The sequence below is a fragment of the Oculina patagonica genome, unplaced genomic scaffold, assembly GCF_052425735.1.
Source record: "Oculina patagonica isolate OP01 unplaced genomic scaffold, crgOcupat unplaced2, whole genome shotgun sequence".
Lineage (NCBI taxonomy): Eukaryota > Metazoa > Cnidaria > Anthozoa > Scleractinia > Oculinidae > Oculina > Oculina patagonica.
The window spans coordinates 445,508-472,500 of record NW_027558036.1 but is presented as its reverse complement, the minus strand read 5'-3'; the positions used below and the strand labels follow the sequence as shown (position 1 = coordinate 472,500).

The window sequence follows — 26,993 nt, the reverse complement described above, 5'->3', positions numbered from 1 at the left end:
CACTCACACATGTGTGAGTAATATTTTTGTACAGACCTTTCCGCGAAAAAATTAGGATTCTCAGTTACAACTGAGCAAACGAACTGTTCATGTTGACCCATGTTGAATATGAAGAAAGCTAATTCTGAATCAAAGTTGTCAAAAACATATTGACGTGATGCTTGTCACGTAACAGCGAGTATATATCCCGCCCTGCCTCGTCCCCAGGCGCTGATCGGCCGGATGGTTAAGGTAAGGCGGGAAAGCAGGGAGCGCGAGGGTTGATGGCTAGGTTGTGTCCTTTTTCCCGTCGCATTAGTCCCACAACGCCAAGCGAACCGTGCACATCAGTCCCACAACGCCCAGCGAACCGTGCACGACCAAGGAGAAGGACGCCTGGGGACGAGGCAGTAGTCCGCCTGAGTTTAGGCTCGGTTTATACGTCGAATTTCGCGTTTGCCGAATCTAATTCAGGAATTAAATGTTTGCAAATTTCGACGTTTCAATCGATTAAATGCAACTTCTGTTGCATCGTCGACTGGGCAAGTCGAATATTTGACAGAGGTTCGACAGTCGCTTTATACGACGAACTTGACATGTGTCGAATCGAATGCATAAATTAACCAAAATGATTTAATTTATGTTTAACTCACAATTCTTCATTTTTTCCTAAATGCTATGAGCGGATCGGCAGAAACAAAATGGCGGAATCGGGTGCGATGTGCAGCTCTTGTTTTTCTCAAATACACATGTTTAAAACGCGCTTTTCCATTCTGCATCAAGGGCTTGGGTTTTGAAAAAAAAAAAACGAGACTCCAGGATGGAGAAAGTAGTAACAGGTTGAACGCTATTAGTTTGGGAGAATATTCTCCGAAATTCTTCATGTCTTCCATTTCGAAAATACGGCTGTTTATAATTTCGTGTACGCAATGGGCGCGAACATTTTGACTTCTGTTCAAGACTTGTTTTTAAACAGCCAATCAAAAACTTTGAAACTATTTGAATTCCCTTTGTCTTCAGAGCCCTTCGTTACTCGTGCCAAGACCCACCGGCTAAGAGACGCGAAAAGGACTATGGTAACGAGAATGAAACTCGCTCATGAATTAACTGCGACTCTTCAAATTCGGGTATTAAATTCGGCAGATGTGAAATGCGACTTTTATACTGGGTCTTTAACTTGTCACTGATATTTAACGGTGCGTGCATCTTTTTCTTTTCATTTTTATACATTACATTAAAAGCATAAAATCACAATTGACTAACAGCATATTAAGGATGTTCGCGCTAATTGTATCTGTGCATCCGACATACCAAGATACATTGTAAGCTTCTGAAGATACCCAATTTTAGCACTTTCACGTAAAGCTTTGGATGGCAATTAAACGTTATCATCTCAGGCTTTTTAACAAATTACCGTGCAAATCATTACACCTTGATCCGATTTATTTTAATCAATGTGCAATAATTCGGGGAGGAACTATTAAACTTTTTATTTACAGGAAAAGAAAATCAATAATTTGAAATTGGCTGGCTTCTACGTTCAAAACGATTTTTGATGTACTTACAGCACTCGCAAAGCCATGAGAGAAGAGAAAATTTCGGCTGTTAAATTCTGAATTTGATTGTCATTTACGTTTCTCAGGAGAAAACAAACATTCAAACAATCAAAAACCATCCAGATGTTATTTCTGTTTACTTTCCACGTTTACTTACTGATCCCTGCCTAATCCTAGTCCTAATAAATAAGAAAGTGAAAGAAAACTGAGTTATCAAAATTGGCTGACTTCTTTGAAGTTGGCTGGCTTCTTCGTTAAAAGCGATTGTTAATTTTGACGTACTTACAGCGTTTGCAAGGCCAGGAGAGGTGAGAAAATACCTGCTGTTAAATTCTGAATACGGTTGTTTTGTAAGTTTCTAGGTGAAAAAACAAAATACGAACAACAAAATCATCCAGATGTTATTCTTTTTGTTAATTGTCCACGTTCACTTATATTAATAACACCTGCCTTATCCAGACCTAATAATAAGAAAGTGAAAGAAAACTGAGTTATTTAAAATTACTTAATACTCTTGGTCATTCCAGGAAAAGCAACCTTTGTTCCAGTTTACCGTATTTGTTTTATTGTGATACTTTGGATTCCTTCACGAATCAGGGAGTAAGGATGTAGTTAAATAGGGCGTACAAATTTCTTGATTTTGTTGTATCTAAATGGCAAATGCAACCACGTACTTAGCATAATTTGCTTGGGGGACAAAACTTAAAGCGTTCATGGAGGCTAAACTTTAAGCGTTAATCTTGGTGAAATTCGACATTAGGGACTTGCGATTGATGCAGTTATATTTATAAATTAACATACAGCGTATGAAGTCCCTTCAAGTCAGCAAAGGCGTCTAAAGATATACTACTGATTTCATTCAGCTGTAGATCTCTGTTAAAAAATAGAGAAAAAAAAAACAATGAATAAATCGGAATGAGTCGCAGCAAAAACACATCACATCTTCTAAAATAAACTTATTGTAGCGGATGCCTTAAATTCGGTTTTTTTTATGCTACTAAAGTACATAAGATTCGGATTCAGGACTAATTAAATCATGAACGTAATAGTTAATTAAGTAAAATTAATTTCTGCACAGTATTTCCATTATTGGTAGTATTTCGAACAGCGTAAGTATAGCGTAAGTAGAAGTATTTAGAATAATGCAAGCCTAAAAGCGAAGCACCCCACTTAATTACATTTTTATTATTGTAGAATTTACAATAGTGTTAACTTTCCATTCTGGTTTTTAAGCGACAAAAAATTTATGGTACTGTCTTACGGCACAGCAAAATTTGCTCATGGGACAGTTATCTTAAAGCAGAACAAAATTGATTTACGGCAAAAGAAAGTAACTCGCAAAGTATCACGACGAGAGAAATTCGACTCTGATCGGTACAGATTTAATCAAGCCTAAAACCGGAGCTCCCCAGTTATTCATTATTTACAGGACTTTACAATAATATATTTACTGTGGTAACTAAGCGTACAAAATATTTAAAGTACGGTGGTCCATAGAATAAATTGAATACTGACTAACGGAAAAAAGGTATTCAACTCATGGTAAAAGAAAATTAACTCACCGCAAAAGAAAATCCATCACGGCAAAAGAAAATAAACTTATATATAAAACTCACGCCAAAAAATCAGCTCATGAACCGAGCAAAAGACAATAAACCCTCTCCAAAATGAAATAAAATTTCTGCGTTATGGCGACTTTACTCAAAGGTAAAAGAAAATCAACTTAAGGCCAAAAAGAAAATATCAACTCATCGGTTTGCCTCCTCTCCGCATGTCCGTCATTCTAACGTGTTTCGTCTGATTATGATTGAAAATACCTCGTGAGGTTGTTTCAATCATGCTCAGAATAAACATGTTTCGATCATGATTCGGGCAATGCGCAGTCTGATGTGAACACTTTTCATAGCGAAACATGTTTTCATCGCGATCAGACTACTCTTTTTTTGGCCTAGTGTGAACACAGCATTAGTCAGTCTTTAAAATTAACCTGACCTCTGTTTCACTAGGTTAATAGGATGCAAACATATATAATTTTTTACTGGTCCAACTTTTGTCTGTGACGTCACTTAATACGTTTTTGAAATGGGGTAAGGTTATGCAGCAAAAATTTAAACAAATATTGTTTAACTGTCGAACTGCATAATTGCACTGTATGTCTGCCTTGTAAGCTGCCACTTGTTTTGTTTTGTTTTTTGCATTAGAAGGTATTAAATTATTTATTATGACACGTGACCTATTCGTTTACTTAAGCGATTCTCATTCAACGAGTACATGAATACAATTATATTCCTTGAAGAACTCTTTGAAACTAAGATAACTACACACAGAAATGATCAATTGAACTTTACTTTCTGTACCCTATGTCGGACGTCCCCAACTGGTAACATTCGTTTCTGAGTCACGTGACGTAAATAAAAAGTAAACGTAAAGTTCTTCATGTCAAGAATATTGATAAGATTGTATCGTCCAAAATTCGAAAAGATCAAACAACGACTTCGGTAATGCTTGCGTCTCAGTAACTGGTTTCTAAAATGCATACAATGGTACCATAAATGGTATATTCGTAGCGAAACAAAAAGAAAAAGAAAGAAAGAAGAGGACAAAAAAAAAATGATGAAGAAAAAAAGTTTCCCGATAACGATTCGAACCCACAACTTTCCTTTCGATTCTATTTTGAATTACAAGTCCAGAAGCTCATCCATTACACTACATCGCGACAACATAATTGTTTGGTGGTAATCAGTTATGAACAGCACCATAGCAGGCTCAAGTGAGTTCTGCCAGTACCGAAGTCGTGGCAAACTTTTGCAGGAGTGTTAAAGTGATTTGATTTCGGGTTAAATTAAGTTAATGACAGTTTAAATATATTAGGCTGGTAGTTGAAGTTTACCTCGAATGCAAAAGTGTGGAAAATAAGCTGGAGCTCCCGATGGTTACAAAAGTTGATGTTATACGTATCAGTACAAAGATAGTTTTTAAGATACCGGGATTGAACTTATCGGTTCAAAACTTGACTTGTTCTAGGCAAACTTTATGTTTCAAAGTTCTCGGTTTTATATTCTCGTTTCATAGTCACTTTCAGAGTTCAGCGGCTCATAGCCACTTTGATTCGTTTATAATACAACTTTATCTTTTGGCTGAACTTTGAGGCATTGTCCTGCTGTAAAAGCAGTAGAACAATATCCCAGGGGATTGTTCTGGCAGCCTTTGCACGAAAGAGTTAAAATCGTAATAATTTAGTTTTACCCGCCCTCCCTCCATTGGTGAAGGGCAATGACATTTAGTTATACATCATTAACTTTGTAAGCTCCTTGTGGTTCGGTTAAGTCTGCGTAGCGACTTTTGTGTCGGGCTTGCTGCCATCTCATGATATACTCTTGCCTTAATCTTGTCCGATCCAGCCAGTAAGGAAAAATCTGACAATATTCTTATTTTACTCCAACATTATTGGGAGGAATAAGTGAGGTATTTTGCGTACATTACTTAAAATCTTGCTTGACCTGCCACATTGCTGCCCCCCCCCCCCCCTTATCAAGCCACATTGTTATTTGTGTGCTTTGTTCTTGTCACAACTTCAACTCAGCTTAAACTTTATTTATTACTTTAAAATAAAACTACACAATATATACAATCAAGATAACGGTGGGTTTGAGTACCTCCCACTTACCCTGTCACGATTTTAGTTGCGTTATATTCTACAGATATTTCAAGCATGCACAATAGTTATGTACATTAAGCACATATTTTTTTCGCTTTTTGTAGAGGTTATTTGAATTTATGAGCTATGATTTCTACACACTTTTGTTTTTACATGTTGATTTTACAAAGAAAATGTGAACACTTTACGATGATTTATTGCAATAAATTGTAGACATTTTGCAGGCATATTCAGATACTTTGTATTATTTGTGACATTTTGGTTAGTTAATTTGTGTAGATTTCACTGATATTTTAAGTTCGCTCATTCATTGTTAGTTATTCGGAACTTACAACACATCCGCAAGATTTCAAAGGATATTCGAGCGCCATGATAAGGTAAATTGCGTATTTGAATGTGTTTGAGTTACGTCGTCGTAATAACATAGTTTTGTTCAAAAGTAGTCGCCATTGTATTTATTTGAGTCGCTTGTGGCAAAGTTTCCTTGTAACGCATCAGTGTGTTTATTTAAATAAATCTTCTATCTAAGAGAGTTTCATGCCACTATTTTTTCCTGCTCAGTTTCGATTTTAAGCGGTTTTTCCGGAGAAGCGATGTTATGTAAAGAAAATCAATGTGCATTTTGCAGCTTTGTTTTGTTCGCGCTGCCTTGTATGACAGATTATAGATTGAAAAATCGCTTAAAGATTTTACAATGCTTTTTTTTGTTATGTATAATTAAAATAAGTTTCATTCCCTCGCTGCAAAAATTCGTCACTCGATCGCAGCGCGTTTTCCATACGTTGCTCTTTTTATGACTTAATCTATATAAACTTACAGGAATTTAAGCGCAGCCATATGACGAAATGCGCCCGTGGGAAGGTTGCTGATCTTATTCCTTTGTAAAGACCTGTTTCCATTTGAAAATGTGCAAAAGAGAGATAAAATTTAGTATCCTATGCTTAATTCACATTTACAATCATATACTATTTTAACCATATTTCCATTAATAATCAACCGTTTTTTAAAATTAATTCCCCCCTTTGAGTCAAATAATGGCCCCTTCTTTTCAGAAACTTTAGTGTAAGTTCGTATAAATTTCTAATAAAAGAGGATGCCTAAATACCAAGCCAGGACTCGAGCTCAGGACTCGTGCTCAGATCTCAAACTCGGGACCCAAACTTACTCTCCGGTTTGCTTGCGGTTAGCTTTCACTCCGGTTTTCTTGCGGTTAGTTTTCACCAAATATGTGCTAACGCATTATTTGCCACATTTTATGTGACGAGTCGTCTACACGAGCAATTTTTCGAATGTGACTGCTTTAATTTGACACATAAAAGCTAACACGCCAGCTTCTCAGCAAATATATTTGTCACATAAAAATTGGCCAACTTTCCTCGTCTACACGAGCAAATAATTTTGTCACATAAAAATTGCTCGTATAAACTGGCTTGAAAAGAAGTTTTTGTAGGCAGGAACAAACAGAGACAAACAGACAGACACCGAAACAGAGGAAAACATATTATAAAGAATAGCAAAATCTTACAACTTTGTCGCTGTTGTCGGAAGGCAATTGAATAGGTCAATCGTTGAGCTGATATTCGTGCAACTAAAGTCATTGTTAACTTGGTTTTTTTCATCAACGCTGCCATCGCCAGAGCAAGCATTCTCGCAACCTGAAAAACATCCATATATAACGGCGCTAGCATTCGGATTAAAGTGGATTCTCTACTTGAAAATAATGAGGATTACTATCGCCTAAAAAAACAAGGCAATGTTAAAATAGATGATATTGAGCCTGTGTAACAAAAATATCTCAGTTTGTTTCAGTCGCGTGCATTACAACATTATAAGCCCTTGTGCACACTTGGCATATTTTTAAATTCCTTCATAGAAACTACCGCACACCACACCACACCTCACCACACCACACTGCGTTACAACACGCTAAACCACAAACTGCCGAGCCGAACCATATTGAACGACATCGCACCCAACCCCACACGCACACACTCACCACACTGCACCGTACCGCAGCAAACAATTCCACACCGCACCACACTCAACTACGCCTTTACCTGCCGCACCTCACCACACCCGTTGCGCCGCACAGTACACCACACCACAACACACCTCACCACATCACACTGCGCCACAAGGTTCCGCAGCACACCAAACCACAACAACCATAGCACACCATTCCACATGCACGACACGCACCGTACCGCACCGCACCACAACTCATGACACACCGCACCGCAACGCACCGCACCATCCCGCATCGCAAAAAACCATACTACATCACATCACACCACACCGAAGCACACCACACCACACCAAGCCACACCACACCAAGCCACACTACCTCAAACTGCACCACACTACCCCAAACTGCACCACACCACACCACGCTGTACCGCATCGCACTGCACATGCGCAGCACTCTACAGCACACCACACCACACCGATCAACACACTACACTGCATCACACTAACCGCACCCTACCGTACAGTGTACAACAGCGCACCATTTATAATTTTGTGTCATCAAAGGAAGGAGCTCACTTCTGTAAATTTTAGGTATGGCTTCAAAAAAAAAAAAAAGGAGAGACTCACCAACAAATGTTACTGGGAACTCTTTTGAGTCAGCGCCAGCCTCATTCCTAGCCAAACAAGTGTAGTTGCCTTTCTTGTCTGTTTTCGTCATTACCCTTCCAATCCCATTAGCCAAGGATGTAGAGTTTTGAAGCAACGACATGTTAATGGGTGGAAACCCCTCAGCAGAACACCACACGACATGACTTGGTACTGTCCTCACAACTGGCCATGGAACAATAATTTTCGGTTTTTCTGCAAGTAAAAAGTCACATATGAGAAACAAAAACAAGGATCATTAAACAAATACCAAAAGTATAAGAATGTAGCCTCCCTTCCCTTGCGGAGCTAAATTTATAGCCTTGTACCGAGAGCCTAGGCGGGAAAAAGTGTCGTTTAGAATTTACGTTTATATTTGTATTTGTTTAATATGGCGATGGCCACATCAAGTTTTCTTTTTAACATTTAGCTTTTTTTAGATCATTTACAATTGTTTTCCAACATTCAGATCCAATGAGTCTTGCGGAGAGTTCACAAGCTTGGTAAATCTTTATGTTTGTGCCTTGGGCTTGACTTTCCGCTCATCCACAAAGGTCGCTTTGCAAATCATGAGTCAGTTTTCCAGGTTGACTCCCTCTTTACTGAAGACTGTAATTCCTAAATAGGTGAAGCACTGGCTCATCGCAAGGTGCAGCTGTCCAATCTTGATTGACAATGGTGCTGTGATGTTCACAAGGAAGCCTTTTGTCTTGCTAGGGCAGATTTTAAAACCTACCTGCTGAGCAAATCCATCAAGCTGGTCTGATGTTTTTGTTTTCGACTCAGTTCACCGCCGAATTCGCTCCGCTCTCCAGCACACTGTTTCATACGGGCGATGGTTTGCATCTACCTCTGTCCGCATTTAGGAAAGTTTTGTCAGTTCAGATATTGATGGCTTCTTTAAACCTCTTTCAAACCATCTGTGGTCCAGGATATCGTCTTTTTGATAGTATTCTAGATAGACAGTTTCTGTTCTACTGGCTTTCATATTGTAGATATCTCCGAAGCAGCCTTCTCCTTCTTCAGCCCAGAAGTACCATTCGCCCCACATGTGGAAAAGAATGGAAAGGTGCCGCTCGACTTCCTCGCCAGGAATCTCCGTGGTCCTCGACGACGTGGGAGCTAAAGTCGTCTTACTGGTCCTCAGCGACGTGGCCATTTAAAGCATAATAATGTTCGTGAGAACAAAATATTTGTATGGGATCTTAACAACAAACATTTTCTCGCATGTTATCTAGTATTTTTATCCGTCCTTCCTGGAGCAACGGCGTCTACGCGATCCGCGTACGCGCCCTGAATGAGGCCGAAATATTCTCCGTTTGGGTTGTGCCAGAGAGAACTAGACGCCCATATGATAACTGCTCTCTCCATGATCTACAACGGGTCGAGAAATGTTTGTGGGCTCGTTTCGTTATACAACAGAAAGGCGTGTCCCACCTTCGAACGGGTTGCAGCGTTGGGGACAAAACGGATCCCTTTTTGTGCTTTTCTTCGTTTTCGTACACTCCTCTAAACACTCTTGGTGCACCGGCTTCCAGAATCAGGATAACGGGAAGCAATGACGAGAACCAACAACAAACTCAACACACATATGACGCCGCGTCTGGGAATCGAACCCAGGAGATAGATATCGGTGGGATGCGAGCGTTCTCGCCACTGCGCCACCACTGCTTCATGTCCCTTACCGCGTCTGACCATTTCTTCCCTTCTTTGTTACTGTTTTTTTTTTTAATTTCAATATTCTGTTATTTTTCTTCTTCAGAGACGTTGACGTAAACACTTCTTCCTCATCTTTTCTTTTCAGCAGACCTCATTTTTATGTTTTTCTTTTCTTTTTGGTTACCTTTTTCTCTTTTTTTTATTTGAATTATTTTCAAAAAGTTTGAAGATTTGTGATTCGAACGCGCAAACACGACAAAACATGATTTTTGGTTCAACATTTTATTCTTGTCTTTCTTGATTGACATTCCGGTTTTTCTCGACTTTTAGCATTTTATGTTTTCGATCGACATTTTTTAAATTATTTTTCCACACAAGAAGACAACCTTGTACAACACTTTGTTTTATCAACGGTGTTTTTTTTTTCTCCGCTTTGAGCGGGTGTCGAACCTCAAATTTATTATTGCATTTTTTTTTTCATCGGATAGTTTTCTTGAACTTGGTAAATGCTCCGAGAACTCTTCCAGCGTCTCTGTTCTGTTTGCAAAAGGAAAGATGGAGGGAGAAGATCAAGAGAGTGATGCAAGCAAAGAAAGAAAATTGAGAAAAATCTGACCAGAAGAAAACAACCTGAGAAAGATATAGACAGAAAAAAAATCACCTATCAAAAAGATTTATCTCTTTTTAGGGTTTTTTTCCGGGATTAGGTGAGTACTACACATGTTACTTTAAATTCAAAAATTCAGAATTCAGAATCCAATTCAAAGTTTGAATTGAGAGAGTAACTTTTGCCCACGCAGTTGTAATACAGAGAAACTGCAGTACAGCGCATAAAATTGTGCTACAAAACAAACGCCACAGCATGAACTATCAAGATTTGTTATACCACCAACTGAAATGCAGTTTTCTATTGCATGGACAAGAGCATATCACGTGACACGCGTCAAAACTGTATAACTCCCTGGGGCGAAGAAAACTCACTAACTCCCTAGGGCGACAACAGGTTGAACCTTTGGACTTACATGTGATCAGGAAACCACGGTATCAAGTCCGGTATCAACGCAAAGCCATTCAAAGTTGTGAATAAATGGTAAACTTTTAGTCATCGTGTTTTTTCGTACTCGGGAGTCAACAGTTAAGATATGAAATGTTTTGTACCTACAAAAATTTCATTTGGCTCAAAGAAGAATACATCTCAATGCAAATTGGAAAGCTTGAAGTATCGCGCAGTGTTAGCAATTTCAGTGAATAAATTTATGTAGTTTTCACCGAAGGAAAATTTTGTGATGAACAAATGAAGACAACAAAGCGTTTAATTTCAGTTAGGGGGTATAACAAAACATTTAATGACTGTCCCACAGAAAACAGTGAGTTTGTTTCCCTTCGATGTTCCCCTTGATGGGAAACAAACTGGATGCACTTGGGAGGTTTGTCAAACACTTAAAGTGTATATGAAATGAAAAATATTTTCTGCTTATTTGAAATGCCTTTCAAAATACAGAAGAATGGCGTTTTTCTTTTCGAAATATCTTTTTTCGTTTCAGAGATATTGACGTTTTTGTATTATGCAAATTAGATCAGTGATGACGTCACAAGATTTGACTCTAAAAATGGTAAAATACTGAATAAACAATATCTCTAAAAATATTGAAGCAGTGTTCTTGAAACTTGGCACCACAAATGTGCATCACAAAAGGAACAAAATGACACCCTTAGTATTGTTGCCATAGCAACTCTTTCAGCTCCAGTCTCTCTCTGTCAAAAAGACAAATATCCCCATATCTGACCTCTGAAGTGAGACAAAGGGTCCTGCTTAGAACAGACATAGTTCCCATATTGCCTTAATACCCACCATTGGTTTGGCTGCGCTAGATGGTTCTTGGTTTAAGACAAAAACTGGGAATTTCAGTTTTTATTAAGACAGCACCAGCGGCGAAACTGTTGTCATGGCAACAGCCCTAAGAGTAACATTTTGTTTCTTTTGTGATGCACATTTGTGGTGCTAAGTTTCAAGAACACTCTTTCAATAGTTTTAGAGATATTGTTTATTCAGTATTTTACCATTTTTAGAGTCAAATCTTGTGACGTCATCACTGATCTAATTTGCATAATACAAAAACGTCAATATCTCTGAAACGAAAAAAGATATTTCGAAAAGAAAAACGCCATTCTTCTGTATTTCAAAAGGCCTTTCAAATAAGGAGAAAATATTTTTCATGTCATATACACTTTAACAATATAGAGTCGCCTCGAGCGACTCTTAGTTCTTTCTTGCCTAGCAACCTCCCGCGTGCATCCTTAACTCAATAGTGCACGATGTGACGTTAACGATTTGTTAAATTGTGTGTGGCGCAGGATGTTTAACTTTCGTAAAGAAAATAAAAGATTTTCATTTTCCGCTGAAAATTGACTGGTCCGATCTTACACAGCCAGATTCTTAATTATAAAAGTCTGTTGCGTATAATATTTAACAATTAGATGAGCTCGAGATTTCTATGAGGTGATGTATAGTTGAGGCCGATGGCCGAATCAGCTATCACCTCTTATAGTTCACCACTAAATTTTCTCCGATTCAGATTGGTTTAAATTGATCACGTGACGCGATAATCTTCGTCCACCGGAGGGCACTATTTTAACAATAGAGTGCTTCTGTCGAGGAACTATCGGCTGATAGTTGCCCCGCGGAAATTTGATGTTCTTAAAACAAATGTTAGCCCGAGAAGCGAAGCTTCGAGGGCTAATATGCTAGTTTTAAGAACATCAAATTTCCAAGGGGCAACTATCAGACCGATAGTTCCGAGACAGAAACACTCTATTGTTTTTATTGTTCACCACTAAATTTTCTTCCGCGCGCACATACAAAAACAAGCATCGTAAATTATTTTTACTTTTGAGGATAAAAAGCCGAAATTCAACAAAGGAAACAAAACCAGACGAGAAACCCACTAAATGCAGTGAATTTGGTTGGTTTTTTTTTGTCTGCAGGCGGCTTGTTTACAAAAAACAGTCACGGGCGGGCACTATCGATCCGGGCATTTTTTCACGGGAGGGCACTATGGGCTGATAGTGCCCTCCGGCGGACGGGCACTATCGCGTCACGTGTTCAATTTAAACCAATCAGAATCGGCCAAAATTTAGTGGTGAACTATAACAGCCCTTATAGTTCACCACTAAATTTTCTCCGATTCTGATTGGTTTAAATTGAACACGTGACGCGATAGTGCCCGCGCGCCGGAGGGCACTATCAGCCCATAGTGCCCTCCCAAGCGCACCCGTGCCTTTTTTTGTAAACAAGCGTGCCTGCAGACAAAAAAAAACCCAACCAAATTCACTGCATTTAGTGGGTTTCTGGTCTGGTTTTGTTTCGTTTGTTAAATTTCGGCTTTCAATTGAGTTTTTTATCGTCAAAAGTAAAAATAATTCACGATGCTTGTTTTTGTATGTGCGCGCGGAAGAAAAATTAGTGGTAAACAGTAAAGACAATAGAGTGTTTCTGTCTCGGAACTATCGGTCTGATAGTTGCCCCTTGGAAATTTGATGTTCTTAAAACTAGCATATTAGCCCTCGAAGCGTAATATTTGTTTTAAGAACATCAATTTTCTGCGGGGCAACTATTTAACAATTAGACGGCAAGCTCGAGGTTTCTACCGGCTGATAGTTGGCGAGGGGCGAAGCCCCGAGCCAACTATCAAAAGCCGGTAGAAACCGAGAGCGAGCCGTCTAATTGTGTTAGCATAACCCACTGACCGATCTATTAAACTCAGAATATCGCTAGAATTGATTTATTGAAGGTTTTGATTGATAAAATTCAGCGAAGACTACGCGCGCGCTCCGAGAGCTTTCTACGGATCGATAGTAGGCACCTGTGTAGCCAATCAGATTGCGCGATTACCAATAGTAGGTCAGTGTGGTTATGCTAACAGCCGATAGTTCCTCGACAGATACACTCTATTGTTTAAATAGAATCAAGAGAAAATAATCTTATGTTTCTAACTCATTTCCCTCTAGATAACAATTTCTAATGACACATGCAGTTATTTTTCACATTTGAAGTAACATTGAACTTCGCGCTTTATGAAATCGTTCGCGGACTGAATTGTGGTTTAAAACTAATCCGTTCCTTCGGTAAATTTTGACGTTTTTACTGTAAATTTCCTTCTTTTAGTCTTTTCCAATTATATTTCTAGGCATTCTATCAAAACTTACGAGAAACAAGAAAATGTCGCCATTCTCTTGACGACTTTCAGCCACTGCAAACCAATGGCTGATGGTACAGGGGCGGATCCATGATTTTTCGAAGGGGGTGGCTGTTTACAAATATTTTGTTTATTATTTTATTTTAGCCCCAAGCTTGTTATACACCGCATTCCAAAATGGCGGAAAATACATTCTTCTTTTGTCTTCATGTAAATTGGCCCTCATTGCCTCGATCGCATCTGCGGATTTCAAAAAAATCTTTGGCTTAAAACGAGGCAACGAGGGCCAATTAACATATAGACAAAAGAATAATGTATTTTCCGCCATTTTTGAATACGTTGTATGGAAGGAGTGGATGTTAGCAAATATTTTAACTTTGTCTGAGCTAACAATATCAACAATTTTACACGTTACTAAGTGCTACTTCACTTACTTCCTTTTCATTGTATTTATTTTAGTTTTTGCTGGATCGAGAATGGCTAGCCACACAATACACTCCCCCTGGATCCGCCCCTGTACTGTAGAGTAGCCGAGCCAATCGGATTACAGCATTTGCATTAGTATTCTAGCAGAATTTTACTAAGAAGCCGATGACTTCAATGAAGATAACAGGAAATAAATCAAGGTAAAAGTAACAAAAAATATTTATTCTCCCTCCCTATCACATTATACTATCCAAATTGTCTCCAACTTTACCTCACTTATTCTTAGAAATTTCCGTCTCTTTTACCGATCCTTGTGCAAAGCGTTTGTTACAGGATAGAAAAGCAGCTGTGTAAAATATAAGGTTCGTCAACTAAAGCTTCTCTCAAAGATGTTCAAACGTCCGTCTGACGGTTCAGTTGATAAGTGTCGGAATGTATCAGTTTCAACCTCTGACATAAACCCTCTGTACGACGATAAACACTGCTTACCTTTTGTTGTACTGTAATTGTAAGAGGCTTTGAAGATAGTGCGAATTCTAAGCAAGAATGAGAAGAGATCCCTTTCCAACTGGATCATCATAAAACGGCCACTTGACTGCACTGTGAATGATTGCTTTGTTCCGGTAAAACTCCCCAATAACGTATTTTTTGAAGAGTTTCCATCATATACCTTTAGCCAGTCATAATTTAAGTATAGATTGAAAGTATTAAAGTGCAACCGGATATGATGTCCCGGTAAGGCTGTCATAACACAGCTGCAATATGGATATACACAGAGCAGCCAATCTTTCCCCAATGAATCGAAGTGAATGGTCCTTCTGGCGACATCTAAGTCAAAGTCGCATCGTGTGCAATACACAACTGTAATTTAGAATGCGATAATGTCAGATATGTGGTTATAATTTAAAATGAAATAGCAACACTTGTAACATAAAAACTTTCAAACTGTTATGAGATACGTGATATTGTTCATGCTGTTTCAAAAAGCAAATATAATTCGACACAAAACTAACGAACGTTTTGTTAAGAAGTAGAAGATTAATTTTTCCAGATTACTTCTTGTGACAAAACATATATTTTGGAACCAAGGTCGCAATGTTTAACATACATCTTATCACAGCGAAAAAATCCAAACCTACGCCAAGTAGACAATTTTTCTTAATGCTAGACATGTGAAAGCCTGATCTAAATTATAAAACCGACTTTTAAATGTTCAATCCGACAATGTCGGTTATACCCGCTCTATTCCGATTATTAGTCCCACTGGATATAATCTCACTTCCATTCAAAATGTCCATGTCAACCCAGTAACGTCCTCAAAGAACATTGCAGTTCAATGTAAAATGGACAATAAACAAGTTTGAAAACAAAGTGCACATCAATTAAATATTTTCATCAGAGTGGCTTTTGCAATACATCGTTCATGAGATACTTTAAAACGCTGCATGTTAGCGAAACGGTTTTTATATGACGTTACTGAAAACCCCTTTTTGAAATAAACTCAACTGTAAACAGCCAAGCCAAAACCCCTGACGAAATTCTAAGCTCAGAGAGGTATAACCGGAATTTTACGACGTTTGTCCGATTTTTACCTACTGTATCTACCTTTTACTGTAAACAAAATATTTCCATGTTTATACATGTCATGACAATTATAAGCTTTTCATGCCGCAGAAATGTTTTCGTCTCCAATGATTTTATCATCCAACATCTTACCTTTAAGATTCCACACGACAATCACGAGCAGAGATAAATGTATCCACTTGCACATCGTTAACAAGTTCTTTCCAAACTTTGCTAAAAGAAAGAAATGACAGGTAAATGAAGAAGCGTTCTCAAGTTAAATACCAGGAAAAAAGATTTTCCGAGTTCCCCCAACGGGAGTCGAACCCATGACCTTCCCGAATACCGGTAGGACGCTCTGGAAGGTCATGGGTTCGACTCCCGTTGGGGAAACTCGGAAAATAGTTTTTCCGAGTATTCAACTTGAGAACGCTTCTTCATTTACTTTCTCTTATCCAAGTTGCCATTTCACTTTACAAAGAAACGACATTTTATTAATTCATGTGCCAGGTAAAAAATCAACTTAAGGGTAGGGTGGGGTGCTGGATATTAGTTATCAGTTAAGATCTCAGCCATTTCTTAACTATCGATTAACATCTTACCTATTTCTCAGCTTTCGGTTCCAATTTTGACAGAAAGCAGTTAGTTTTACCTCACCTTAATTTTACAGATTTTTTTTGTTAGTGTAGACTATCTTTCGGTCTCGCGCGATTATTTACAAAGAGCATTCGAGTGCTTCGGATCTCTTACAGGAAATCTGGAACATTCTAAAAAACATTACAGCGACCATACGACTACCACTGCCAAATCTTGAAGAAGTCCGAAAAGGTCGAAAGCACTTCCAAGCGCATACGTATTAGACGTGCATAAAGAAAGTCGGTTATAAGCAATAAAGTCAATAGAGGAAGGGTTACAAGAGACCAGTTATATAAAATAACTTAAAGAAGTAGAACTTTACACCTAAGAAAAGGCGCCAATATGTTGCCCAGTGAAAGAACGTCTGAGGGGTTTCTTGTTAACGGTACCAAAATAATACAAAGCCCACTTGTACAAATTAAACAGCAGCGAAGTGCAGCCGGATCTTGGCGTAGATCAGGATCAGCAATATAGAGTAAAACGATAAACAAATGCAAGGCTGTTCGGACAATCAGCCTTGCATTTGGTTTATCGGTTTCTTGTTGGTTTCTATGTGTTTTAGAATGTTCAGGAGTGGTTTTTGGCCAGGGGTCGTCTGTTTTTCTCAAACATTTCATTAAGGATTGAAAACGTTTTGTGGTCGAAAACGTATCAGAGTATTTCCGAGGACCTTACGACTCTTTTTACTTCCGACTCTTTTGATTACTTCCGACTCTTTTGATTACTTGCTTGTAATCCGTTTCAGTTTTTAAACTCTCTTTTATATAACAATTTCAAGTATTAGACATAAGTTTTAACTATATTTTTATAACTATTTTTAAATTTTAGATATATTATATTATTATATAAACTGCAGTGTTTTAGCGAGTGGTAGCAAATCGAGAAAAATGGTATCACACATGTGTGGATAAAAATGATATCCACACATGTGTGATATCATTTTTGACCAATCATCTCGCAGAGATTGCCATGTTGCAATGCTCAATGAGCCAAAGTAAATCGATATTAGGTCGAAACATCTTCGGATCTTCCTCGGTAATCTTCGGAAATTTTCGGAAATTTTCGGAATCATTCGTACAACCTTCGAAAAACATTTTGAAAATTTTCGGAAATCTTCGGAAAATGGTCGGAAATCTTTGAAAAATCGTCAAAAACATCGTAATTAGTAGGTTTATATAATAAACAGAATAATACGTGGTTGCTTGGTGATATGAAATTTATCTTGTCGTGTTCAAATCCGATATCTATTTGAACACTCGAAGATAAATTTCATATCTCCGCGCAACCATGTATTATCCTCTATTTTTTAGAAAATGTATTTAGCAGGGCCCCTCTGGATACCAGCCACTGTGCTGAATGGGCCACCCTGCATAAATAAAGTTCACCTTTACCTTTACCTATGATCTTACTGAAGATCAAAAGCGCTTCATTATCAGCAAATGCGTAACATGTGAATTAGAAGGGACTTTTATTGGCATTGACTAGACAGCGGGTAATGCTGGCGTAATCAGGGTCACAAATGGCCCGAAAGGCTTCTTTCTAAGGTATCTCAGTTTAAGTCAGTGCCGCAAATGGTTTTTATCGCAATTGTTTTAATTTGTTTTCTTTATCGAAAACGTCAATAGGCGGAATACCTCCTTTTCAGACCGGGGGGTGGGGCTTTTGAGGCCCGCCCTGACTTTAAACGCTTATAACTTTTTCACGATTCAGCCAAACCCTGCCAAACTTTGTGAGTTTATCTAAAATTTATCTGGAATTAATTTGGTAGCATAGAATGTTGTGTCAGGAACTTGACATTACCATGTCAACGGCGTTTTGGTAGGTATGCTTTCCCAAATTTGTTAATTTCGTGTTTCAGAGTCTCGTGCCAGTTTCTCGCGGCTCAGATAAATATCACGCTTGGTTGACTTACGCCTGTTAGGAGCAGGGCGAGACAGCTAAGCCCGGCTAAAGTTCACCTAAGTTATTGATCTCTTACTGCCAAAGTGCACCCAAAGACTAGTGATGACTGCTTTTCTTTAATTGTGAATAAAAACTTAACAACAGAGCGACTTAAAAAGTGTTATGAATCCGGAACGTCATGGGACGTCACCATTCCCGAATCTTCCAACCTCTCCCTTTTTCGTGAAGCTTATGGGAATAAAAACAAAATGTTCACACGAATCCTTGAAAGCCTTCCCTAATCTTCACAATTGTCCGACCATCTTCGGCAGCACTCGGGTGTACTTCTTTCACCTTCAGGTTCGAGTGTTCTTCGGGGATCTTCGGGTTTTCTTTCTGCAATCGTCGGAGAACCATCACTCAGAGTATATTCGGAGATCGGACAATTTTCGAAAAATCTTCGGAATATCTTCGGAGTGCATTCGGAGTATCTTCGGAGGATGATCAATCACTTCGAATAACAAAAAAAGCTAGAGTAGGCTCTTCGTTTGAATCGACGTATCATACTTTAGATTGGCTAAATTCGTTTGATTTAATTACAAGAATTAAAAAACATCGTCGTGATCGTACTGGCGGTAATTCAGTGTTTTTGAGATCTTGTTCGGCTGCCGGTCATTATGCAATAGTGTAAGTTTACTGAGTTCAAGGAAGTTAACAGTATGCGTTCCATTTTACATATAAATTAATATGTCAGTCAATGCCTTGGACGTTCATGTCTGATTTATGATGTTTTGTTGGCATGTTTGTTTTGTTTCTGACGTTATACATGGCATACGTACAAGAATTGGGTCACAAAGAAAAAGAATTATAAGCATCTCAGACGATGTCTTAAAAAAAACTTTGATCTGCATGTCTTGTAGGATTTTAAAATTTTTTAGAGAGTTTAAATACTCTTTTACTTAATTCTAATTTTAAACTGGACATGTTAATCAGAATACGAAACTTTGAGTATATTTCATGTGGCGCTAAGAACGCGAAACAGCGGAAAATTGAGAGAAAAGCGGTGAAACGAGATCCTCGAGAGCTTCCTCTGTCTTTTTTACTATGATCCGTTGATTTGCTTGTGCGTAGGAGTCTGAGGTAAAAAGCTGATAACTAATTTTGCGATTTTTGAAGAGCGCTATTTCCCGACACATAATTTCGCGCTTTTTGTCATTTTTCGACATATGTGTTGTTAATTTGGATAGATATTTTTCAAATTTGTTCAAATAGATAAGCGACCTCGAATTATTCGCTACATTTTTCGCTGTTTTGAAAATTAAAAGGCGCGAAAATTTCATGTAATGACCTGTAATCATTATATAAAATGCATTGTTTTACTTTTACAATTATTGGGAACAACTGGTTTGAGAATTTTTTTTGTTTTTACATTTTGTGCCGAAAAGAAAATAGAAAAAGTCCTTATTTTGTGGAAATATATATATATATTTTAAAGACATCTGCAGTCCTAGTCACTTTGTCAATAAACACTGCTGTTTATTAAACCGACATTTTGCTAGACCAATTATGTTTAGGAGCAACTAGAATAAATTCTAGCTGTCACTATTAACAAGAAATGTCTTCGAACTTCTGCAATTATTTTTTCCGGCTTGCGCCTATTTCCTCCACTAGAACAACTTCTCCTATTGTCCAGTCTTCTCTGAATATAAAGATAATAATTTTAGTACTATCAGCAGTTAAAGGCTGCTGTGAGTAACCTGGTTTATAAATCGTGAGAAAACGAGTAAAAATGACAGCGACAGAGGAAAAGACTTTCTCTTTGCCAGTGGCAGCTGTACGGTTACCTTAGAGTGCGTGCAAAGCAGGCGCTTTATTAGCGATGAGGCTGAAGAAATGTTCGGATGATAAAACTGTCGGACAAAAAGAGTGTTTGAATATTTTTCGTCCGTAGAAAAACGTCGTCTAAACATTTTGGAGTATTACGGTAAAAATAAAGTCCCCGTAGCGGACGCGCTTTTTTAACATACTCCGCGCTCCATTAAGAGGATAACAATAATAATATAAATATGTGTATGTGCTACGAATTTAGTTCCGTAACACCGCTAATAATTTCGTTTCACCAAACACAGTCGGTTTAAAAACACAAGGGTTTGAGATCACCGCAACACCGCGAGATGGGGTTTTATTCACCGTAACACCGCATAAAAAAATATGGCAACACGGCAAGCCCCAATACCCCCTCAAAACTGCTATTATACTAAACACTGACTTTTTTAATACGCGTGTAGGTATTTTTATCACAGTGATGAAGATCTGAAGAATCCGAAACTTTTGCCATGCCGCTGACTTTTCATATAAGCTAGGGAACGCGAATCCTTTGTGTTTTTGCTTTTCTAATTCTCTGAGAACATTAACATTTCTGTAGGATGCGCTGGCACATTTCCATAAGGGATTGACAAATCATACATTGACGAAGTTGGTTATTGCAGAGTTGTATTCGGTTTCAGTTTAAAACAGTGATAGGGGCAATGTTTTTGTAACATTATACCAGGCTAAAGATATTGTTTGAATGTTTATTTCGCGAATATAAGAAAATATGTATTAAAGGTGGAAATGTTTAATTTGTCAGAGTGACTTTATTCATGATATAATTATTCAAAGTTAAAGTATTGACTAGCTCGCAGGTTTTAATTTTAATCTCCTAGATCTGTTTATAGTCTTTCCTTTTTTGTCCACTTTTATACACGAAAGGGAAATAAATTTCGCGCCTAAAAACTTTTATTTTCCAAAAATACCAACTTCACAATTATATAATAGACTTCATTGAGAAGAACAATTTGAACTTTAACAGTTACTAAGATAATGCTAAACGCTTTTAAGAATCGAAAGAATGCCGACATTTATTGCAAAATTCACCGCGCGCTTGTCTACCGGTTTTAAGCATTTGTTTCTGACTCGTAATTTCTCACCTTCAATCTCACAAAAACAAAATTTCAGTACTTCGGTAAAAACGAGAGCCTGAGGACTGGTTCTTCCTTTGTGTTATATTGTGGTAAGTCATGATCAGCAATTTCGTTTCGACTTAAAAACATCTGCGTGGAGCTGACGAAACATCTATTCTCTATTGAATGTTTATTTCCACTTAAAGTCAGAGTTTTTAAACTTGGATAAAATTGCTGCACCGGTGCTGTGCGCGAGCACTGAGAGGCGCGAAACATAATGAAAGGTTCAAAAAGCGCAAAATACTTCATGTTTGGGGAAAGTTTGAGCCGTTATATATAATTTTTAGGAGCTCAAGGGCCAGTCACAAAAACAACAGCTAATTGTCTCCGGATCGATGTCCTTATTTAGATCTGGATCAGCAATGAAGCTCATGGAAGGTTTCTGCCATTCATTTAATCCAAGCCCATTATTTCTAAAGCACAAACACCAGTGTTCTTTAGGTGCTAGCTGTTTAACCAGTCTTGCATTATTTAAATAGGTTTGTCTGTTTTCGTATAAAAATTGAAATTAAAATCTTATTTTAAATGAAAATTTAAAGAAACTATAGTTTAAATTACCTGAAAGGTGGCAACTTTTTTCTTCAGTGTAGTGTTGGGTCGAAAAACGAAATATACCACACCGAGAGAGTGCAACCTCTAGCAGCTGCTGTTCATTCTAAACTTTTTGTGGATGTTAACTGTTTATGTTTTGTTTTACATAATTATGAATTCATCTTGTCAGCTAATGCCTTGCAGTGGACGATCATGTCTGGTTTCAAAAGTTCCAATAAAAAAGGCACCTCAGCCGATGCTTTCCTTGCAAAACAACCTTGATCTATCTAATCAATTTTCGAAATATGGCACGAGAGAGTTTAAAATGATTACTTTTAGACTGGATTTTTTTTGTCGTTCATAACATATGGCGTGAAATTCATTCAATATAATGCTCTTAAAAATTCGGTTTCCAGTATTATATCTGATCTTTCGACCAAACGCAGGCTAGCGCTCGTTATTTTAAAATATTGAGTTTAATGCACCTTTCTGCGTATAGTTTAAATCTTATAAGAGTAAAGCATTATTGTTTTTTGTTCTTATTCCAAGCTGAACATGTTTATCAGAGTACGATCGAAGTGACGGAAAAATCGAAAGGCAAGGGAGAAGCGCGAGCAACAGTAACTTCTATCTTTACTGCTTTTTAAGTTATATGAAGTACGTCATGACGGCATCGCTAAATGTCATCAGGCGAGTGGACTGGGCCTTTTTAGGAAATTTCGCGCATCTTTGTTACAGCCTTACTTGCAACCCCACGGCACGAGGTCACAATTTCAAAAACAGTAGTGCTTATGTAAATGGCCCCGTACGCAAACATTTTATACTTGTTTCTTCCAGTCAATATTATTTTAGACCGCAAATTGCCCCAAATCTTTTCGATTTTCAAACGTTTTCCTTTAGCGACAGAATCAAAGTCAAAACAAACGCTCGCAAAGCATGCCGTTCGACCATATAACACCAGATCTTAAGGAGTTAGGCTGGCTCCCCGTGAGTAGTTAATTATCTGACGTTTACGGTAGGTATTCTTGGGTTTAAATGTGTCAAGGGACTAGCGCCCAATTATTTGTGTGATCGCTTTGTAACACGTTCTGTTGTGCATGACCGTAACTCGAGAAAGAAGAACAGTTTCAATATTCCAGGTTATAAATCGGCCTCTGGACAACGCACGATATATATTTTACTTAGCACAAAAATCGTGACAAACTGCGTAAAAGCACCAAACTTGGCACAGTTATTCCTTTTGACATACCAAACGAATCTAGAAGGGGTGCCACGTGATTAAGCTTTCCGGGGGGGGGAGGACGCCCATAACATTTGCATAATGCGCTAACGCTAACATGAAAGCGAGGCTGTAGTATTCAATGTGTTTATTACGCACCCATTATGACGAATTACTTTGTGAAACAGCTAAAACACATTAAGCAGACTCAGTGAAGAGTTTGTTACAATAAATGAGGCATTTCCCTTGATCACGTGACATTTCCATGAATCTTTGCGTGCTTACTCAAATTTTACTAAACACGTTTTTTACCGAGTCTGAAGCACATCGTTTTCGAAATTTTCCCTCAGAATTAGTAACGACATAGTTATTTATTGTTCTGTTTCTAAAGACTTGAGTTCTGGCAGCCTCCAGAACAGCCACAGAGTTCAGTGCACGGAAGGTTAGCCTTGAAGCATTTGCAACGACCACTTGAACAACCTGTCCTGCATCCACACTTCAGTAATTCAGAACAAGCTTTAGCGGCTTCTGGAAGTATGGTCCAGCGGGGTCTCCATCTGTCGTTATCCATTTTCCAACCAAAGTCTGTCGGGAAGGGACAACTTGTTGTTCATCAAGAGACGTCCAAATGCTCGCCTGGTAAATAGCTCTGTTGGAATGGTTCAAAAGGGAATCCTAACAAACAAAGAGATATCATTTTACATTAATCGACTAGAATACTTAAGTGTAATGATAACCAAAAATGCACAGTAAAGGAAATTTCTAATGGATCAACACCAGAAAGGGTCAGTTAAGGGCAATAATTTCTCCTAAATTCTTTCAGCATTGACTGAACAGGGGATAGAGCTAACGGTTGTGTAAGCTAAAAGATGGGTTTTTACCTCTGTCGGGGGGATGTTTTCCAGTGCCTTATTCTTTTTGAGTTCTCGTCGAGCCGAGTTTACGTCAGTGGCGAGACTGGTCCTGTCATAAAGTACCACCACAAAGCGTCGCAGGACTTTAAACAGAGGGGAGTCGATCTTCAGTGGATTAAAGGGATTGACATTCACATAAAGGAAAGCCTCTGTTACCTCTGGGTACGCAATTCCAGGCCTCCCAAGCAGATTTCTTCCCTTTTCCCAGAAATGCAGACGTTGTGTCGCACCCCGTAAACGCGTGGAAAAATGGAAGCGCTCGGCATTTCTCTTCACCCAAATAATCGCAAATGCTGTTAACTGAAAGCAGTTGGAAAGTCTTTCCCATCCCAAAGGTGACCCAAAAGGTTGATCCAGGCCACGTTGAAGACAACATATGGACCTGTGCAATAAGAATTACGACAACGTCCGTGTCTACAGTGCGAACTAAGACACTTCTCCCTCCTTTAGCCAAAGCATCCTTAACGTGTACAAGAATCCGCGTGTCTGCTTCTTCATGATTGCAGCTCTGCATTTGTTGTCTGGGACAACTGGAGATGACATTTTCACCTAGAATGAACAAATAGACAATGATACACATAGTACGAAAAACCGTTCATCAGAACTTGAAATAGTTCATACATAAAAGGGGTGTTTGGACGGTGAATACATTGAAGGCCCACTTTAAGATAGTTCAGTTAGCGAGTTACCTGAAGTTATGTAGACAAACTTGTCATCTGGAAAGGAAGCTGTTTCAACTTGTTTGGTTAAGAAGTTGAACAATTCTTTCTTGTTGGAGGAATCTTCAAGAAACGCCTGCCAATTCTGAGGTAATTTAACATGCCCAGCCACCTTTCGCCTCACACCTTTTCCTCTCTTCTCACGAGTAGCATCTTTAAGACTTGCTGAGCAATATTCATCCCATACAACGTCAATTCTTTTGGTGCTCTTAAGTTGGTTTTCCAGGAAAGGCAAGAATGTGGAATCTGCATATTGTGAAAACGTCGAGACGGATGAAACCGGTAGCGCATGCACGATAGCTGCTCCATCAAAAACTTTCACGTCATACGATGCCGGTGCAGGTGGTGATTCTCTGTTGACGCATGTAATCAAATCAGACTTTTTCCCGAATCGAAGGTTTCCAAACTCTGACAATGAAGGCGGATACGGCTGATTTTCATGCTTGAAGAACTCTTCAAGATCTCCGTCGCGCTGTTGGCTGGCAATGTACAGGCGACTAAATAGATAACGATCACTTGCTACCGCTGTCAACTTCAAGGACGCTTTTGAGATTTGCTTCGGCTGTTGACACTTGAACAGTGGCAAGGAATTCTTCGAAATCGTATCGTGAATAGACACAGTTCTCTCCTTAATGACTTCTTTCACGTACTTCTCGTACTGTCGTAATCCAATTTCCTGGACTGTGTGCACAGTAGCCACAACCGACGCATCTGCACTATTGCGCGTGTCAAGGGCAAGCAATTCAGGGCAATCATCCTGGAAAGGGTTTCCCATTTCAGAGATTGTATTGACAAGATTCTTTACATGACTTTGAAAGGCCTTCTGTGTAGAAAGTCCTTTTTCGTGGTGTTCGTTCTTTTCATCAACACCTGGATCACCTTTTAACTGACTTTCGAATTCTTCCAACAATCTAGCGGTTTCCGGTCCGGCCACCATCCATCTTCTAAACGCTACTGGACTTTCTGTTAGACCCACGGCTCCACCTGACCCTTAAACACTTGCGTTATGTTGCTCGTGTGCCTGATCGATTGGGATGCTTGAAAACTTGTTCAAAGATTAGAAAGATTTAGAAATAACCCAGCATAAATTCTTGAGGTCGTCTTGAACGGCACCTGGCAAGCACTTCATGTCTCTTATGTGAATGGGTAGCCACCTTGCGTAATTGGTGTGATCTAGCGCAAAGAACCAGGGAGCAAGGGATTCCAAGGCTTCTACATACAGAGAGAGGTTGTTCTCACGATGTGCTTTCACGAATGCCAGTACCGTGAGTTCCATTTGCATGATCAGGAACCAGAACTTGTATGTTGGACTGTTCTTAATCATTCCATCGTGCCACTTTTGGAACTCCTCGTCGTCGTGTTGACCGTCGAGTTTTGCAAAGCCACTGCTGTTATCTGGTGTGCACGCCTGGTTTTTGTCAAGTGCGCTACCCTGAGAAAGGAATCCGATGTACCGGTGGATGCTATTCCTGCCTCAGCTAGTGCTGTAGTCCAACCAGATGCAGCCAAAAGATCTCCGCACAAGGACCAAAGAGCCATCTCAATGTGGAGGCCACCTAGTATCACAACGTGTAAATTTTCTCCGTGTGTAGAAGGCCAGTTCCACTGTACAAATTTTGCGATGGCGAACAGAGGCTGGTCACAAACAGTGACAGGTATTTGACCAGGGTTTAGAGGCTCTGTTGCCTTCTTCATCACAAACATACCATGTTTCATCATCGCAACTGTGGCGGCTTTTTCGTCAAACGATGGCAACAAGCTACCCAAGCAAGGCAAAGGATTGGACACAACTGTAACAGATGCGTGATATGCAGCCCATGACAGATAAATACCTTTGGTGAGCTCTTCATGGAGATGTTGTTCAATGTGCTTCAACAAACAAGTTTCCTGTGCAATGGCAGTGGACAGCTGATTGCTGCGTGGGGTTTCCACACTAGCCCGATCAGTAGGAGGCACGTTAACTTCTGATGTTTTACAGAGACGGGAGGAACTGATGAATACTCGTCAGGAAGTGTGATATCTCTTGAAGTGGTCCTGCTGGCGCAAAGACTCACTCCCTGCACTACTTGTTGGCTAACTTCTGAATCGTGCTTCGGGAACTGGAACAGAATTATTCCAGTCCCATGAAATGACCCTTGCGCTGTTGTTGATGAAGGGTTATGGTCTATATTGTCAATGGCCCCAACGGTGAACAAGCCTCTGTGTAGAGAGAGAGGACAAACTACTCCAACAGACTTGAAATGATCGCAAACGGATGTAGCTAAACTGTTCATAATTTCGTCAACCCTGTGGCAACTCACACTTAAACCGAGTTGGTATAGCTTAAATTCTTTTACAAGTCACATTAGATTCTAGCGAAAGCATTTTAACTTGAAAACAGTGTTTAATTTGAATTTAATTTCTGGTTATACTTACAGTTTACATAGCGAACCTCCCTGACG

General features: G+C 38.9%; 2 protein-coding genes across 3 annotated transcripts in view; both read right to left on the bottom strand.

Moving 5' to 3' along the window:
• LOC144640205 (uncharacterized) overlaps window positions 1-26,993 on the bottom strand; it is a 274,821-nt gene that overhangs the window by 31,857 nt on the left and 215,971 nt on the right. Inside the window, exons 2-9 of the mRNA XM_078499411.1 lie at window positions 15,804-15,884; window positions 14,577-14,948; window positions 7,789-8,022; window positions 6,719-6,848; window positions 6,011-6,082; window positions 2,337-2,408; window positions 1,822-1,893; window positions 1,545-1,616 (exon numbers count right to left, since the gene is read on the bottom strand). Of these exons, the coding sequence (XP_078355537.1) occupies window positions 1,545-1,616; window positions 1,822-1,893; window positions 2,337-2,408; window positions 6,011-6,082; window positions 6,719-6,848; window positions 7,789-8,022; window positions 14,577-14,948; window positions 15,804-15,858 (1,079 nt within the window). The 5' untranslated portion in view covers window positions 15,859-15,884. The remainder of the gene's footprint in view (window positions 1-1,544; window positions 1,617-1,821; window positions 1,894-2,336; window positions 2,409-6,010; window positions 6,083-6,718; window positions 6,849-7,788; window positions 8,023-14,576; window positions 14,949-15,803; window positions 15,885-26,993) is intronic.
• LOC144640199 (uncharacterized) lies at window positions 22,966-25,489 on the bottom strand. Of its 2 annotated transcripts, none has more exons than XR_013568306.1 (3): window positions 24,523-25,489; window positions 23,801-24,382; window positions 22,966-23,594 (listed from the first exon to the last, which is right to left on the bottom strand). XR_013568306.1 is itself a non-coding variant. In XM_078499405.1 (3 exons), exons 1-3 carry the CDS (start codon window positions 25,487-25,489, stop codon window positions 23,533-23,535), a joined length of 1,422 nt encoding a protein of 473 aa, XP_078355531.1. In that variant the 3' UTR covers window positions 22,966-23,532. The 2 variants fall into 2 exon arrangements, 1 of the variants encoding a protein (XP_078355531.1); XM_078499405.1 differs by having other exon boundaries at window positions 23,990-24,382.